The sequence below is a fragment of the Otolemur garnettii genome, unplaced genomic scaffold, assembly GCF_000181295.1.
Source record: "Otolemur garnettii isolate 467f Iridium unplaced genomic scaffold, OtoGar3 scaffold00161, whole genome shotgun sequence".
NCBI lineage: Eukaryota > Metazoa > Chordata > Mammalia > Primates > Galagidae > Otolemur > Otolemur garnettii.
The window spans coordinates 2872672-2891167 of NW_003852556.1; the positions used below are offsets into that span (position 1 = coordinate 2872672).

General features: G+C 50.0%; 2 protein-coding genes across 3 annotated transcripts in view; one reads left to right on the forward strand and one right to left on the reverse strand.

Moving 5' to 3' along the window:
* Window positions 1–8667, reverse strand: part of COL4A2 (collagen type IV alpha 2 chain) — a 172023-nt gene extending 163356 nt beyond the window's left edge. The window contains 3 exon segments of the mRNA XM_023519194.1: window positions 7860–7911; window positions 8033–8120; window positions 8445–8667. Of these exon segments, the coding sequence (XP_023374962.1) occupies window positions 7860–7911; window positions 8033–8076 (96 nt within the window). The 5' untranslated portion in view covers window positions 8077–8120; window positions 8445–8667.
* Window positions 8668–8802: 135 nt separating this feature from the next.
* Window positions 8803–18496, forward strand: part of COL4A1 (collagen type IV alpha 1 chain) — a 148261-nt gene continuing 138567 nt past the window's right edge. Inside the window, exon 1 of one of the 2 annotated variants that reach the window (XM_003799995.3) lies at window positions 8803–9048. In XM_003799995.3, the coding sequence (XP_003800043.1) occupies window positions 8965–9048 (84 nt within the window). In that variant the 5' untranslated portion in view covers window positions 8803–8964. The remainder of the gene's footprint in view (window positions 9049–18496) is intronic. The other variant, XM_023519173.1, reaches the window with a different exon arrangement.

The window sequence follows — 18496 nt, forward strand, 5'->3', positions numbered from 1 at the left end:
GTCTGTAAGAGCCGTCCCCGTCCACCTGCTGGCACGTGTGGACTCTGCACAGTATGTAAGAGCCACCCCGTCCACCTGCTGGCATGTGTGGACTCAGGAGAAATGTGGCAGGAAGCACACAGGGAAGGCCGAGCCTGACGTGCTGAAGCCGGCTCTAGTCCAGGGAAAAGTGGACCCTGCTGTCATTCTGCTACCATCCACAGGGCCCTGCATGCTTCGGATAATCTTAGGATGGTCTCTTGTTCCCTTCCCATGGGACTTCAGCAAATCTTTCTCTCAATTAGGGAAGAATTTGCCTGCTGCCTCCTTGTCTGCCCCTAAGTAACCCCGTTTGCATCTCCCAGTCCCCTTACATAGCAGCAGTGGGCCCGGCCTCAGCGCCCTGGGCTCTCCCACAGGAGCTGGCTGGGTGCGGCCTCTGCAGGGTTGGGGTCTCCCCGCCAGCTCTCAGATCTCCTTAGCCAAACTCCAGGGCCTCTCCAAGCACTGTCCTTTTAGCCTTTATTCTCCAGAGTTCCTGAGGCTACTGGTCATCTTAATGTCTCAATCCAGCCTTGCCAGAGAGGGCCCTAAAACAACAGGTGTGTCCAGCACTCTCGAGAGGCAGCCACTGAGGGGAACAAAGCAGGAGCACCCTCCAGCTCTGTGTGTGTGTGCACGTGCATGTGTGTATAAGCATGTGAGTATATGCATGCGAGTATGTGGGTATATGTGAACACGTTACAGCCATGTGTGTATATGTTTGTGTGTGTGTGTGTACATGTATGAGTACGTGAATGTACACATGTGAATGTGGGCTACATGTGTGCATGCATGTATGTGAATGTACACATATGTGAATGTGGGCTACCTGCATGCATGTATGTATGTGAATGTACACATATGTGAATGTGGGCTACCTGTGTGCATGCATGTATGTGAATGTACACGTATGCCAATGTGGGGTATGTGCGTGCATGTATGTATGTGAATGTATACATATGTGAATGTGGGCTACGTGTGTGCATGTATGTATGTGAAGGTACACGTATGTGGATGTGGGGTATGTGTGTGCATGCATGTATGTGAACGTACAAGTATGTGGATGTGGGGTATGTGTGTGCATGCATGTATGTGAATGTACACATGTGGATGTGGGGTACATGCGCGCATGTATGTATGTGAAGGTACACGTATGTGGATGTGGGGTATGTGTGCACATGTATGTATGTGAATGTACACGTATGTGGATGTGGGCTATGTGTGTGCATGTATGTGTGTACATGAATACACATAAATGAACCTGTGTGACATGTGTGTGCACATGGGTGTTCTCTTTTTCCCTCTCACGTCTATCATCTGTCTCTGCATGTTCCAATTACATGGATAATGCACATATATTTTCTACACATGACATACATATTTTAAATCTGAATACATATTCTGTGGCTGGGATTAATCCACTTAGCACAGTGGTTACAGCAGAGGTTTCAGATTCAGCAAGTCCTAGTTTTACTCCCAACTTCACCCCTATTCACCTTCCCATGTGACCTGACCTGTGTGTACCTCAGTTTACCATCTGTAAGGTGTCAGTGACTGAGAGCAGCTCCTGGCTCCAAGTCACTCAATAAACAGACCTTCTATCTGCTCCTGGGGACTCACAGCCAGGAGCACCTTTGGGGCTTCCTTTGTCCTGTGTCTGGCCCAGGGGATCCCACAAAGCTCTTCTGGGGAACGCTCCTTCCAACCTGGAGTTGGTGTCACTCGGAGAGAGGATGGCTAGAAGGCCGGGGCTGGCAGGCCCCACAGTGTTTGGGTTTACCGCACTGGCCTTTCCAATGCCAGTCTGAGCCATCGCATAGCCTATTCTCATCGGCGTCCTGTCCCCTACAGACACCCACTCTCTATCTCATCCCCCAGGAGAAGCTTTGCTGGGTTTCACAGGGCCCCTTGCTCCACAGTCACAAACCCAAAATACACAACTCCTGGAAAAACATTGCTAGGTCATCTCTACCAGGTGCCAGGTCACTGGTCCAGGTGACCGAGTGACACAAATTCTCTGAATACCACATGCGAAACCGGACAAAAGCTACAAAACAGGAACTGGACGGGTGGGGCTGAAACAGTCCCCAGGGAAAGTGCAAACCCCTCAGAGGCGGGCCCACTGCCATTCCCATCACAGACGCCAGCTCCATCCAGGGCTGGACATGCTTAATCTGGGGAAACACCCACAATGAGAAAAAGAAAATAGACATAGCTATAAGATCTTTTATTAATTGCTCCATGACAGTAGTCCTCATCCAAGAGATTTGTCTGAACACTGCCAGCTAACTACATCTTCACTCATTTACACGACACCAGGGCCACTGCGTCTCAGGGCCTGGAGAGGATAAACCCGCCAGTGAGTAATTGTAGGAGGGAAGAGGCCAGAGGCCCCGAACCTGGATGCTGGTAACAACAATGACAGCTGAGGAAGATGTATTTCTGGGTAAAAAAGTGGATGATGGGTGAAGAGAGAAGCCTGATGTCTACAGGAGCTACAGTGATGCCTCAAAATCCTCGGTGCCTAATGATGACTGAGAGCCCTGTCAGCTGGAGAGGGTGCTTTAGTTAGTCTCTTAAATAAGTTTCACTTCCAAAGGACAGAGGTCCTACCTGGGCCCAAGGGGTGGGTACAGGCATTCTGACATGGGCCACACAGGCACCCTGATAGGAAAGGGACAGTGTGTCCTTCATCTCCCAGGGGCCTAAGCCACCATGTGCAGATGGGGTGTGACAGGACAGAACTGGCCGGGCCCAGGGCACAGGCAGCTGCATTCCTGACACTTGTTTCTGGTTCTCAGTGGCAGGGTGGTGACAGGCAAATGTGCAAGCAGCAGCCACTGGCCACCAGCCGTCCTTGTTCTTGGCCCTGCAGCCCTAACTGATGCAGAGCTGTGGCCACTGGGAGGCTGCAAACTCCAGGATCTGCCATAATGGCATAATCCGTAGTGCAGGGAGCCGACACTGGGCACCTGCCACCTGCTTGTCCCTGCTGTGTATGGGGTTTGTAGGCAGGTGCGAAGGGGCTCCTGTCCTGTAAAGCACACAAGGACACTGCCTGACACCTTCCTCCCCACATGTGACATCTCATGTCCACATTATCTATTACCTTGCCAAGTTAAGAAATTAACATTTGCACACTGATCTGTAGGCTCAGAATGTCACCAGCTCTTCCACTAGCATTGCATCATCTTTCTGCGACAGGAGCTGCCCAGGATACCACGGTGCACTCAGCCTTGGTCAGTGCACAGAAAAAGAGCAGGACCTGCCAGCAGCTCGGGAGACCGGAGGGGCTCAGCGTCCCTCTCTGGCCATATCAGCAAGGCTAGAGAGACTCAGTCTACCTGAGACTCGATACCACCTTCTTCTTTCATGATAATAAAAATAAAAATTGTAGTCCCTTCAGAGCAATTGAAGAAATTAGTGTGTCATTTAGGCCATCACCTGTCCTGAGATGTTCTCACCCACTGAAGGGGAAATACCCTAGGGGAACAGCAAGAAGGTAATTCTCCAGTGACCCTGCCCTTCCTCACATCTGTACCATGAAGTACCACTCATATACTGGATTCCAGAAGCTTCTCAACACCATGAAAATGTGTGTCTGTTTTTAAGTGCATCTGGAGCTTCTCACTGCCAGGATTCCACAGGCTCCTCCACAGCCACCTGCAGGCCCTCAGAGGTGCCTCTCAACCCACCTGGCCCCTGGTCACCTGAGCATGGCTGCGGTCTGCACCACCAGCCCTTCAAGCTTCCTGTTATGGCTCCAGAGGCTAATCTGGTAAGCGACTGTGCCTGAATCAGTCAGTCCCTTCATAGCCAGGCTGGGTCTGGGCTTTGTCCCCTCTCATGCCCAATCAGCAAGTCCCGGACCTCACCTGCCACCTTGAGCGGTGAGGGTAACACCAACAAACATCAGTGGACAATGAGCAAGAGGCCCATTTCCAAGCATTCTCTAAACCCTCCAATGAGAGAGAAATACTCTTCCTCAGATGAAAAGACTGAGAAATTCCCCAGCCACCTCCTAGGTGGTGACCTCTTCATTACGTCATCAAACACAGCGCTAAAAAGTTTAGTCTCCATTGCACTTAGGTTTTCCCTAGGACTTTCTCTATGATTTTCTTTCTTTTTCTCCAAAATCACAGATAATCCTTTTATGTTTTACTATGTGTATTTTAGAAAAATCTTTGCTTTCAGTGCTAGAACTCTTCCCTTGAATTTCACACTGTCTCTCTGGTTCTAAATGCACCCACCGGATGGTACCAGAGCCTGTCCTCTCCCTCCCTGCACTCTCTCACCCACTCTTCCTCCCACTTTAGTTCTAGAATGTTGATGGCAAATGCCAGCCATTATTATCTGTGGCCGAGGCATATAAGCTGCCCAGGGAGATGGGAGGCAGCCCCCTGTCATTTCCCCTTCTGTAGAGGGTACAGCCCCAGGGGACTGGGGCAAGGACCACCCTTGATCTGGCACAGAGCTCTGGGAGCACTGTAGCACCACACATCTGTCCCCAGTCATGCCAAACTATGGAAAGCACTTGCTACCCTAGCTGCTTCTGGGGGGAGGACAAACAGCAGTGGCCTGCAGGAGAGTCAAGTGAATTCTCCAGTGACTGGTGCCCTACAAGGCCTCTTGGAAACCCAGCTGGTACAGAGGCAGCGGGAGCTCTGGACCTCCTAAGGCACCAGTGTGGCACCTGTGCTTTGAGGGCTCCTGGCTTGGCCCTGCCCTCCAGCTGAGGTCCTTAGGTGGCCTTCAGTCTGCCACGCATTTGATCTCAGAGAAGGCCTTTGTTCTTGGGAATTCTCTTCCTCCCAGCATCAGGCAGGATGGGGTCTCTTAGATCTTCAAGGTTGCTGCCCTGCCCCTTGAGATAAGTAACGATACTTAGAGGGACTGCAGCAAGTACTTTGAAGTCACCACAAAGGTTACAATGTGCAGCAGCGGGAACCATCCCTTACAGACTCTGGCGGACACCCCCTGGCAGCAGTGGTGTGCTGAGAGCCCATTCATCCCATAGTCCCATGCCCTATGGACACGATCATTAACATGCTGGTTATGGGGGGCTAGCACCCAGCAGCTAGGGGGTCCCCTTAGGCAGCAGGCCATCAGTTACCCCACAGAGGAAAATAGCACCCAGGCAGCTGGCAATGCCTGGGTTGGGAACCCTGTGCCACACTGCACGAGGGATGGGCGTTTTGCATGCATGCACGGCCTGCTGGCACTGTAATCAAGCCAGGGCACCTCACAGAAGGCAACCTAAATGGAGCTCCCCCGAGTGGTCCACGCAGAGCCCTGTGGCCAGGGTGCTAGGTGGGCGTGGGGAGGTCTGCTTCCTTTCCCCCACGGACACCTGATTGTCATGCTCTCCCTTGCTCTGTGCTCCTGGCCTTTGGCAGAGGAGGAAAAAGGGGAAATTCCCCTTCCTGGGAGTCACTGCCTGGGCTATACTCTCTTGGCCCAAGTCCAGACAAGGGAGAAGCACCCACCCCCAGGAGACTGGGCACTCTCCCTGCTGACTTGGAGATCTGGTAGAGAGAGTGGTGGGCTCCACCCCACTGGGCTAGTTACAAAGACAGAGACCCTGGGCACATTATTTGAACTCTTTATGCCTTTTTCCTTTTCCCTTATAAAAGGAGGTGATGACAGTGGCCGACCTTCTGAGGCACAGATGCTCTAATGCACCCCAAACGGCAAAGAGGAAGTGCTCATTACGTGACTGCCCCCTCTCTTTGTAGCCACCATCAACTGCTTCTGCTGCAACACCCTGAGTCACAAGCAGAATCCCTTTCTGCTGAACTGACCCACCTGGGACAGTCCTGACACAGACGGGCACTAAGACAGGGTTTTGGAGCAGGGCCACAGAATACAGGGGCTGACTTTAACCAGTCTAGTTAAGGACCAAGCCATTATTGCATGAGTAACAGCTATAAAAGCCAGTGGTTAATAAAAAGTTAATAAGTAGAAGCGCAGTCAGTCCCTTGCATACAACAATCTGCAGGTCTCCTAACAACACATACTAATGTCTCTCATAAAATGATTATAATATTTATCTATTTTTATTCATAGATTTAGAATGTAAAGCCCAGAGAAATAAAGTAAACTGTCAGGAATACTCAACTGCCTCTCAACTTAATATTCTAGCTCACTTTTCCCCAAACTTTGGCATCACAGGGAAATGCAGATTCCCAGGCTCTACCCAGAAAGACTGACCTAGTAGGGCCCAGAGGCTTGGGCTGTGGACCAGAGGCCTGAATTTGGAATAAGCCTTTTCCAGTGATTCAGCTTGAGGTGGTCCAAGGACTGTCCTCTGAGAACCTTGTTGGGCAATGAATGCTCTCAGCTCATCTGAGGATCTCAGAGCCAAGCAGACTCAGCGTGAGTTTGCAGCACGAAGACTTCTGGAGGCCATGCTCCATGGCAGAGGCCTCGAGGGCCCTGTCGCACTGAGGAATGCGTGTTTGTTCCACGGAGGGAAACCAAAGCTTGGGACATATGAGTTTAGGGCAGAGCTGAGTATCTAGGCCTTGTACCATGAAGCCCTTTACACTAGTTTAGGACCAGTCTAGAGGAGAATTCCTGGGCCCAGGAGAAAGCGGTGTGGGCACCAACACAACCAGCCCACATGCTCAGACACACGGCGGAGCTGCCAGGGGTCTCCTCCTTGGTGTGTGTCGCTAGTGGTCCACAAACCTGGGCCACGCCTTGTCAGTAATACAGGCCTTACTGTAACATTCCAGAGCCTTTGGGTTGGCCCAACCACCTGGACATGGATCTTCCTAAGTCAGTACTGGGACTGGAAGGATAAATAGACCTGAACTTTTAGGAAACTTTGGCCTGGAATGCTCTGGGCGCAGCCTCTTATTTCCCAATCTGGGCCCTGAACTGGAGCAGAAAGCACAGAACAGCAGAGTTGAAGTGGGTCTTTCCCCAGAGAGTGGCTTTTCCTCACTCAGTGCTGGTAAAACCTTGTTTGCTTTACATCAGGATGGAATGATGCAAATATAACAGAATTTAGAGGAAAGTGCTCACATCTTCCCCTTGTTCCTGTGTGTGCTCCAGCAGGATGGGACCTGAGGTGGGAGGGGACTGCGAGCGGTGCCCACCTGGCCAGTTGGCCACTGTGTCCTATCAGACACTCCAACAGAGGAGGCGTGAGGACGCCTGAGGGTCTCCCCAGTTTTGAGTCCTTGTTTAAACATCAGTCCTCAACCCAGGAGACCCACCAAACCTGTTGCATTCCCCACTTCCATAGAGCTCCATAAAGACGGCTCCGGCTATTTCAACAAAACACACGCGATCCCCAGCGCAGAGGCCACACTGGCTGGGCGCCTTCAAGGTCCAGCACTGAGCAAACGGGCCAGACCAGGCCGTAGGAGAAGACACGGGGTTTCTTCCATTGTTCCAGTGGTGGCTGAAGGGCGTGAGGCTGTCCTGAGCTCCTCCTCGACCCGCCCATTGCCCCCGCGGAGCCTCCCGTTTAAAAACCAAAATTCTCTCTGCCAATGGCAGTGGCTGGACACAGCTCGCAGTTCCACAAAGACTTTTCCTACCCTGGTCCCAGGCGTCCTTCCCCGCTGCGGAGGCTGTAGCTTTGCTCCAGCGAAGGAAAAGGACGCCTCGGGCAGCGTTTAGATTATCAGCTGGGCTAGGAGCCCAAACTGAGCAAGCCACAGGAAGGGAAATCGGAGTTGTTCCCTGCTTAGAACCTAGGCGGGGGGGAAACACGCGCACGCACACGCACGGGTGGCACGGGCGAAGGGCCATCTCAAAGGCCACTCTAGAGTCCCAACCACTCTTGGGCGGGAATCCGAGCGCGTAGAGCCATAGCAAGGACTTACCGCCAAGACGCTCTGGGCCAGGACCCCCGCTGTCACCGTCAGCAGCAGCCACCTGGGTGGGAGAGGGAGGAACAGCGAGGTGAGCTCGCAGGCCCCGGCTTGTCAATTCCTGAAAGTTAAAGGAAGGGCCCTCCCGCGCGGGGTCCACGGGGACAGAGCGGAAAGTCGCTTACCGTGGCAGGGCAGGGCCGGACGCGGCGCACTGGTCTCTTCCCATGCTCGCGGTCCGTCCACTCTCGGCGCCCGTCGGTCCCCCTCAGCCTGGAGGCAGAGACAAAGCGGGATTAGCGAGGGGGTGGGGATGTAGCGCATCTTCGCCGCGGGTCTCTGCGACACGCGGGGACAGCGCGGTGCGCCCTCACTTCCTTGCAGGGGTAACCAGAGGGCATCCCACGACCTGACGGAAAGAGGGGAGCCATCCTTTAGGCCGCGGTTGCGGCTGCTCAGCCGAGGGAACTCGACCCCCTTTTCCCATCCGCCGCCTACTGTTCTCAACTAGAAGAGCGCGTAGCCCCGGCTCGCGCAGGGTCCCCGGAGTCCCTGCCCTGGGCCCGGGTCTCGGCGCTGCCCGGGGGTCGCTCTCACCTCGGGGCTCGGCTTTAGGGGCTGCTGCCCGCGCGAATCAGCCCTTCCAGAAGCTGCCGCCCGCGGCGCACCAGCAGTGCGGCCGGCCTCGTGGGCTCCGGCCTTGGGGGCCCCGGAGCCCCTCTTGGTCCTCGGCCCGGGTCGGCGAGCACCGCGGCGCCGCAATCGGGGCGCTGAAGTCCCCGGTTGCAAAACGCGGAGCCCTGGCGTCCCCGCGCACGGCGGCGGCAATCCCCGGGCTGCGCGCTCCCGCCGCCCTTTCCCCGCCGCCGCAGGGTCCTCCCCTTTGAGACGCCGCCCGCTCCCGCCGAGGGGAGGGGCAGCGCCAACAAATTGGGGAGCTCGGGCGGCCGGGCTCAGGTCTCCGCTTGGAGCCGCCGCGCCCGGGACGGTGCGCAGTGCTCACGCCCCGGCCTTTCGAGAGTGAGCTGAGCTGTGAGCCTCCCGCCGCGGCTCCCGCGCCACCGGCCGCAGCCCCCCGCGGCTCTCCGCCGTCCCTTGCCGCCCCGGGCGCGCCACCATGGGGCCTCGGCTCGGCGTCTGGCTGCTGCTGCTGCCCGCCGCCCTCCTGCTCCACGAGGAGCGCAGCCGGGCCGCTGCGAAGGTGAGTCCCCTGCCGGCTCCGCTCCCCGGTGTCCCGGCCCGAGCCCCGGGCGCCCCGAGTGGCCCCTTTGTCCCACGCCCGGAGACGCCCACCTGTCCCTCGGGGTCGCGCGTGGCACAGCCAGGTGCACTCTCCGGGCTGGTGCTCGCTGTGGGCTGCTATCGCGCATCCATTACGGAGCCTCCTTTGTTATGGTCTGGCTAAGGGGGAGTTAGAGACTTCTTCGTGCCAGGGAAAGGAGGAGAAGCTTAGCGAGCCCCGTGGTGGGTGAGGGTCCCTGGGAGTCGGCGGGATTTGAACCCGCATCACGGGGAGGCTCAGTGGCTGGGCGCCTTCACCTGCCCCGGGTGCGCGAGTGAGTGGTGGGCTGGAGAGTTGGACCCGCGCACCCACGCTGCTTGGAGTCCCACACACATGTGTCTGGGACTCGCTTTGGGCGTGTTTCTCGTTGTTTGGAGACTGGTGGCTGAGCAGCTTTGGGCCCTTTGCCTGGAAACAGCTGTATCTCTGCTTTCCCACGACTTCTCTGCTGCCTGAAGCACGCTGGACAACAGAGTGGGGCTCCTGTGTACGTCCGGCTTAAAGAAGCCACCATCCTCGACCCCACTGTCTTTTATAAATACATTTTTTAAAAATTACGACCACATTGATATCTGAGTGTGAAACCAAAGCGAAACCTGGGTTCATTGTTCCACGCGCAAATTGTTTTTCTAGTTCTCATTTCCTCTCGTGTGTGCCTGCCCAGAAAGAATCCGGGAGGTCGGTTTGCAGGAGTTGGGGTTTCCAGTGCCGACTGGCCCGGATGGAGTGCTGTTCTTCCCTTATTTTCTTTCCTCTGGAGAGAATAAAGACTTCAGCTGTGACTTGGTGGCATAGCCCTGCACTTTCAAAGGCCAAAAAGGTGTGGCTTTTAGACACAATTTTGCCTTTTTTCCCTCTCAAATGCTTAAAAATAATTTCTGCTACTTGCCAAACTTCCCACACTTAGTCTTTTTTACTGTTGATTAGTCTTGCTTTTCATTTTCCTCTTTAAAAAAAAAGTTTTACTTCTCCCGAAGAGTAGTGTTCACCAGCTCCAGCCTCACAGTGTCTGTCAGCTATTAACTGTTCCATGCCGGGACAAACTGGTATAACTTCGCCGCCCTGATGGCAGGCGCCCATTGGATGTTAAAAGGACTAGTGATTACATCAGCAATTAACTTGGGGTTGTCTCTCCTAGCCAGCCCAGCATCTGCAAGCCCCACGGCCAGTTATTTAAACACCCTTGAGTAATGATGACAAAATACTTTAAAAAGAACAGGCTTGAGAATACTTTATTTTGGTCTAGAAATATTGAGCAGGAGACTGAACCCTTCCAAGGTGAGACTGTTAAGCAAGGAGTGTGCAAGGTAGATCAGAAAGTTGTCCCTTAGGTGATGGGGACCTCCTTTGGGGTTTGGATTCTCTGATTGATAATGTTAGCAAAGCAAAGCTAATTCTAAGAATATTCAGGACTTTAAAGAAAATGAGCCGGTCACTTATGCAAACTTGTGCAAACTCCTGTCCTTACCAGGGAAATCAAACTCATTAGTGTTGAGTTGGAGATTACTTTTTACTTCACTGTAATTATGGTCTAAAGTCCAATGACATTCCTAGCCACTGGCTTTGCTTTTCCCTCAAGATGCCACAAAATGTTCTAAGAAATCCTGCATCTGGGTGCCCTTCCAGCACCAGTGACCTGTTACCATTGTACTGTATCTCCCTGGGCTTAGTCACAGAAAGGGGATCACTGTGCGTAAGTCTTATTGGTATACAGGACAATTTATTTAAAAATCATATGTGGCTCATTTTAAAATCTGGCTCACTTTTCCTACCATCAACAACATTTTTGCTTACCTCCTTCCAAGATCAGCTAGCTGCTGGGTATACCAAAGCACCAAATAACTCCAATATTGACCCAAGCAAAACATAACTTAGAAGTATAGTTTGAATGATGAGAGGCTGAAGGGGAATCAGGCCCTAATTCAGAAGCCAGAGTGAAGGACTCAGCCAGCCACCCCACTGGATCCCTGGAATCACACTTCACCTGCACCCCTGCATCCCAGCACCACCTACTGTGTGCCAGGCACAGAACTGCACTTATTTCTTCTGCATGAAAACCTCTTTATCTAGTAGTGGATGGATTTTCTAAACCATTGATTTCACTCCATACTGAACCTTCCCCTACTTTTGCCCCACTGCCCTCCTCAACTTTTCTTTCCTATGCAAAAAAAAAGAAAAGAAAAGAAAAAAGAAAAGGCACCGGGTGCAGGGCTGGGCTAGACATGTGCCGGCAGTTTTAGGATCATGAGCACCCTCTGGTCCTGGTCATGCACCAGTATTGGGTGGGCTGGAGGGCTCTTTGCTTCACTAGCCCTCAAACTCCCCTCCCCTGGTTCTCTGTGATGCTTCTTAAAAACTGATTTCTCAGGATCAGAAATGTGACCTTTCCCCTAAGTGTGCCTGCCCAGCAGCCCTGCCACCCCCTGGCTCTTAGTCACCACTCCTAGTACCCAATGACCTAGAGCTCAGGCTGAGTGAGACTTAATTCCCATGTGAGTGCAAACACCACCTTCTGGAAATGCATTTACATGAGAAAAGTGACTTCTGTTTAGTGCCAACCAGAGTCACATTGAGTGGTATCTCCAGAGTGATATTGGTGCAGGAATATTCCAAATGTTCAAGTTCTTTACAAATGCAATTGGTCCTGGTCCCAGGGAAGCACTTCTGAGGCCAGGCAGAAGATGCAGTGGACATGAACTGGGTATGTAAAAGTTTAGAAAGAATTACCAGTGGAAGGAATTGGTCACACACACACAGAGTGTGCCTGAGGGGAAAGAGGATTCTAAATTTTATGTCTGCTTTTAAGGAAATGATTTGGGGATCTCGCTGAACCCCATGCCTCAGTTTCCCTGGCAGATCATCTCTTTCTTCACTTGGACCCATTTGTTTCTTCCGTCTGCACCTGGAGTTCTCCTTTGTGGCATGCCCCCTGCAAGGGAGTGACACCCACATGTCCCCAGGAAGGTCACAGTCTGGTGGGAAACGCTGAGAAAGACATAGACGCAGCTAGAGTTGGTGATGCCACATTTATGAGTAACATGGCGTTGGGGAACTCAGAGACCACTTCCGAGAGGACATTCCACCTCTGAAATATGAGGAGGAAATGGGGACTGTAAAGCCAGCATGTTAGTTTCACACGCACCTTACGGTATGTTCTATACAGGAGGCATGACAATTCTACCTGCCTTTTGTCAAGTCTAGGGGTCTTTGCATTGCCAGATAACCCTAAAGTTCTCTCCTTTGTGATCCCAAGATGTCATTGTTTCTCTTATTAACAATCTTGCTAGCTGAGCTTTGTTTGATTTTAGAGGGTAGAAAGGAATTGGGGCAAGGTTTAGGGGGAACAGTGATCAGAATAAGCTCCAGCCCCACCTGAGGATCAGCATGTGGTCCTGTCCCTTTTCTTGGAGGTGGCAGGTATGTTGGGGATATTTGCAAAGCTGCAGCATGGCTGACTGACTCTGGGCAGGACTGCCTTTAGGAACTGACCCAGAAAACCTACCCTCATTCGGGCAAAGCCAGGAGGGAATTCACAAAACCCTACATTATTCATTAACAAGTCTGTTGGCAGCTTTCTGAGAACAGGTAAGAGTGCTCATAGCAAGTTCAGTTATTAAGTTAAGAGCTGGTGAAGATTGTGCAGACAAATGGAGCCCATAAGTGACACCCAAAAGCAAATCCTTTCAGGCCCCAGAGGGCCTCAAGAAGTGAGTAAATCATAATACTTGTTTTGATGAATTGGCCCATGTTTATTATAACAATTGTTCCCGACATTGAAAAAGGATTAACCTCATTAAAATGTCTCGCAAGCAGATTTGATATTCTGAGTTCTGGGGTTAGAGTAAGCTGAAGCACAATGGAAAGCCTCAAATGATATCATTAGGGCATTGTTCTTCCTGCCATTCTTCAACAGCCACTAAAAAATGTCAACTACAGAACAATACAAAGGACGTATTCCTCCCATTCTTATGCATACAATGGAGTGGGATACAAACCAGGCTTCTTTTGAGGCATGTAACACTGTAAGAGTGACTTTGGGCTAATGCTTCTGTAGTCTGGGACACAGTGACCCGGTTCTGTCCTTGTTTCCCCTCCCTTGTGCTGACCCTGAGTCGGGGCCGAGTCTATCCTAGTTTTATTTCATTACTGTGCTGTTTCTTCTCCCCCCTTTCAGGCCCCTTGGAGCTTCTCTTCCTCCCTGTCGTTCTCTGCCCTCCCCACTGGAGCATCTGTGGTCTGACTCCTTGTCAGCCCATGGGACATCTCTCTGTGGCACACCGTGAATTTTGTCTTTCAGTAAGGTCCACTAGCCGGCCCAACTCTGCCCTCCTGGAGCCCATGACTTCAGGGCTCCCCTTTCACATCTGCCAGGCACAAAGCCTCTGCCTTCGTTCCTGGAGCTTCCCAGCAGCACCCTCAGCTTTTTCTTCCCGTGGCTCTGATCCCACCCCAGGTCTCCTTTCCTTGCACCCTGCCGCCTTTTAGCTCTGGTTCTCTGCTGCTCACTTCTCCTGCCCTTGAGAGGCTGCTGGTCTTCTGACGTCTCCTTCGTAGCCACACACCTGCTCTGCTCAGGATCTGGGAATGACCTCCCCCTCTTTGATGCTTCAGGATGTGACTCTGTTGAATTTATCTGGCCCTTTTTGGACGTGCAGCCTTGGAAATGTCAGGAAGGACCAGTCTCTAGTCCCAGAAGCCACTTGAAGCTCTGGGGTGTGTGCCCACACCTGCAGTGTCCTCGCTCCTTCCCCTGACTCGATGTGAGCCCACAGACTTTCTTAAAACTAGCTTGCACTCTTGCCGTGCAATCTCCTCTGAAATCAGAATTCTGATGCACAATATTGTCAGAAACAATCCAGCCCAGGTTTCAGTTCTTATTCTGCCACTTGGTAGCCAGGTAATCTCTTTGAGTCTCGCCTCCCTAACACATAAGATGAGGTAGTAACAGTGCCTAAGTTGTGCATGTGAAGTCCACACTGAGAGACACCTTGGCTATGGTCACTGCCACGGGGCTGCGTAAGGCATTGTTTGTGTGTGCCAGTTCCAACAGCCCTGTGAATTACAAGGTCCTTGAGGGTCTATCTTCGCTTTAAGACACCCCCACAATGTCTGGGAGAATGCTCGACACTTAGGAGGAAAATCATGAGCTACACACTGCCAGCTCCTGTGTTGTCACTAGAGACACAAAAAATAACGCCACAAAAGGTGTTCCCTTGACTTTGGAATTTGGAGTAGATATCCCAGCACAGACTAAACACGACTTGGAAATATACACAATGCTGAACTTCCTATGTAAATAGTTTATTCTGTGATTTAGTAATAACTCTTTGTGGAAGCTTTGCTAGATTTGGTTTTTAATCTGTATGCTATAAAAACATTTTATTTTATCTGAGTTTTAAAGCTCACTTGATTTGTGGTAAGGTACACGACAAACACCAAGTGTCCAAATCAGACACTGCAGTCAAATTTTCCACACCACTCCATCTGCTGCTTGTCTCTCTTACTTGATAAAGGAGAAGGATCTGACCTCCCTTCTTCTTTGGCTCTTGGAGTTGATACTTTGTTCAGAGTTGTAGGATTACTGTTGTTTATTAGCAAATGTGGTACATGTCTAGATTCACCGTCAGTGTGTCTTACAGCAAGAGACACTGGCTGGGAGCTGGGAGCTGGGAGCACCCTCTTGGATGTCAGCTGCTCCATTTCCATTTCACCAAATCCACTGACAACTGGGGAGGCTATTTGAATGCTCACTCCTAGAGTGTAGCTGACTCAAACATTGTCCAGGTCAGCGAGATATGTGGAGACATGGTATGCCTTATTGGATAATTAAAGTTCTTTTTTTTTGGAAACAGAGTCTCACTTGGTCACCCGTGGTAGAGTGCCATGGCATCTTAACTCACAGCATCCTCAAACTCTTGGGTTCAAACAATTCTCTTGCCTCAGCCTCCCAGGTAGCTGGGGCTACAGGTGCCCGCTACAGCACTCAGCTATATTATTAGAGATGGGGTCTCACTCTTGCTCAGATTGGTGTCAAACTTGTGAGCTCAGGCAATCCACCTGCCTCAGCCTCCAAAGTGCTTGGATTACAGGTGTGAGCCACCGAGCTTGGCAATAATTAAAATTCTTTAAAAATTTTGTTAACTTTCTGCTTCAGAAAATAAAGTTATTCCTTTATGAAAAACAAAACACACTGTTTCCTAATTGTAACTCAACGGTTCAAAAACTATTTTCACAAACTTTTCCCAGCAGCCATTCCCACACCTAGAGATGATGAAGATTCAGAACATAGTGACAGTTAACAATGTGTGTCTTCGTTCTTAAAAGGTAAATCTCACCTAACACTCACAGTTAGCATAGAGGAGATTTTTGAATTTATTAAGCCAGTAGTTATTTCCTTTCTATTTTCTTATTATCTGTAGGGTGTTACAAATAAACCTGGTAATAACTGTTATGGTATTTTTTCTTTATTTTTATTAAAAAATAATATTAAGGTGTAATCAGTAGAAGATTTACCTACGTCTCTATTTTATTTTTATGTATGTTGTTTTTGTAGTGTAAAAAGCCTGTTTTGGTAATACAGATGAGAATGTATTTTAAAATCCAATTATCCTTTTACATAACCAGAATATTTTTTATGTCATCTGAGAGCATCAGCTTTAAAATTTCATATTTAAATAGAAGCAACTATTTTTCCTAATTAGCTTTAATTTTAGTTATATTTAAGTTTTTTTTCTTTTCTTTTGAGACAGAGTCTCATTTTGTTGCCCTCTGTAGAGTGCTGTAGTGTCATAGCTCACAGCAACCTCAAACTCTTAAGCTCAAGTGATCCTCCTGCCTCAGCCTCCCAAGTAGCTCGGACTACAGACACCCATCACAATGCCCACCTAGTTTTTTTTTTTCTATTTTTAGTAGAGATGGGGGTTTCACTCTTGCTCAGGGTGGTCTCGAACTCCTGAGCTCAGGTGATCCACCCACCTCGGCCTTCCAGAGTGCTAGGATTATAGGTGTGAGCCACTGTGCCCAACTTTTTATTTTTATTGTTGTTTCAGGTTAATTTGATGGCACAAAGTTAATTTGACTCTACATTTGTTAAGTCGGTCCTACTTATATTTGTGTCCCATCCGCAAGAGATGTGCCATATACCCCAACATTGTATTTCAAAAGCTTTGTAAAGATTACAATAACATTTTAATTTCATAGAATTATTATGGAGTTGTGAGCCACATACTTGCTACAATCAGACTGAAGGGTCCTGGCAAAAGAAAAGTCTGCTTGTCTAAGAAGCTGTTTGGAGACAATTGACCGTGTTAAAAACATCTACAGAGGAGACAGTGCAGGGCCACTCATGCTGTACAGGGGGTGGCAGGTGCTATAGGCCAGCACAGGGGCCTGGTCTTCTCCCTTGGGAAGGCAAGTGTGGCAGCAGTGCCTGCCCCAGAGAACACATCTGAGAATTAAGTGAGCGCACACAATTGCCTTGTGCCAGGCTTGGTGCCGTCTGTTAAAGGCCAAAGGACAGAAAAGGCGTGATACTGTCAGGACTTCTTGGGGCTAGAGAGGACCATGTACGTTTCACCCACACCAGCAGGTGTCAAATGTGGGCTCACATCAGCTTGACAGACCTGAGTTTCTGACTCAGGAGGTGAGGGTGCACCTGAGGGTCTGCATTCCTAACGGGACAGGCTGGTGCTACCAGTCCCAGCCTACAGGTCCATCCCTTGCCTGCCTTTCACTAGGTGGATGCACGCAGAAACGCAGATGACACTTTGTGCTCAGATGGAAGCTGAACCCCTGTGTGTAAAACCACCCTCCTGGTTGGCGTGGTTTTTTCTCACCAAGATTTTTCTCTTGTTAGTGACTGTTACTGCCAACAATTCCAGTTCCAGCTTCTTGGTGCAATTGGGAAGGTCAGATGGGGGAGGGGAGGGAGACGGTCCCCTGGCCTGCAGGAAGTGTTCGCTCATGAATTAATTTGCAGAAGGCATGGCTGATGGGAAGTGGGGCTGACCATCTCTGGTCCCTTCTCTTCTGGAGTTGGGACCTGAAGTTTCTCCTCACTGATCCACTTTAAGTCAGAGTTTTGCCATCTTTAGTGGCAAATTTCAAGGCACACATCTGTTGAGCACCAGCAGAACCGGACCAGGCCTAGGGTACTAGACCCTGGGCGGTGCTGGACCGTGGGCAATGCTGGGTCCTGGATGGTGCTGGACCCCCAGCCTTAGGCTCCCCCTGACCCCCTTCTCCAGGCCTAGTCCCTCAGCTCTCCCTGACCCCTTCTCTAGGCCTGGCCCTCAGCTCCCTGATGAGGAACTTCTGTTTTCTATTTTATGACCACCAAACCCATTTCCTGGAGATTAGACCATCAGGGTTAGTGGTTTAAAATAACTCCTAAATTTTGGTCAGGAAATGGCCTATAAAATGAAGATAAACTTGCCAAAGCAGGAAAATGGGTCACTGATGGGAAGAAATACCATCCACAGTAAGGTTAGCAGCTGAGATTCATTTTGGATAAATACACAGACCTGGTCCAGGATCAGTACTGTCCCCTGGGGCTGGCACAGTGTCCGACAGCAGGGTCTCCACTCACCTCTCACTGGAGCTCATCCTTAGCAAACTTTTTTTTTTTGCTGTGCATATGGTGCTAACACCAGATGATTTTCATCCATTGTTAAAGCAAGTCTGACCAAATAGCCACTGGGCGCCTGGATAATAATTAGATTTTGCCTTCCCTAATACTTGAAAATAACATTGTATTTCTTTATTCTGGAATTTAGGCTTTTAAAACTTTCTTTTAAAATTCTATGATTAATGCTTTTCAATTATTTCTTGATGACCACAGACATTTTCTCTTCTTTCATGAGAAGGTTATTGTTCATTAATATATTATGAGATAATTTATTTTTCTGTTGACTGGATGGTTTATTTTAAACACACATACCTTTGAGCATCGTTTTAGGCTAGGAGCCAAATTTGTAACCAAAGGCTTTTTTTTTTTTAATGTCAGTGAAAATAAAACACATGCAGCTAAGAATTCACATGAATGCAAAGTGCAGAATACTAGTATTTTGCCTCTGGCATTTCAAATGTGTTCAATAAGTTTATGTATTGGGCACTCATTCTAGGTTAGAAAATATGCAGGCAGTTAGAATTGTTCTTTTATTTTGTATTCTGTTACATGACCATGTGAAAGCAGGAATAATTTCAATAATAGTTTATTATTGGAATTTATAGTATACTGAAAAATTAACACTCGCACTGCTCTGTCTAGAAAGAGCATCATACAAACTCCGGAGCAGCATGAGAAGAGACGCATCCCTGATTTACCAGCAACTAGCCTTTTGACCTTGGGCAACCTTCTTAACCGCTC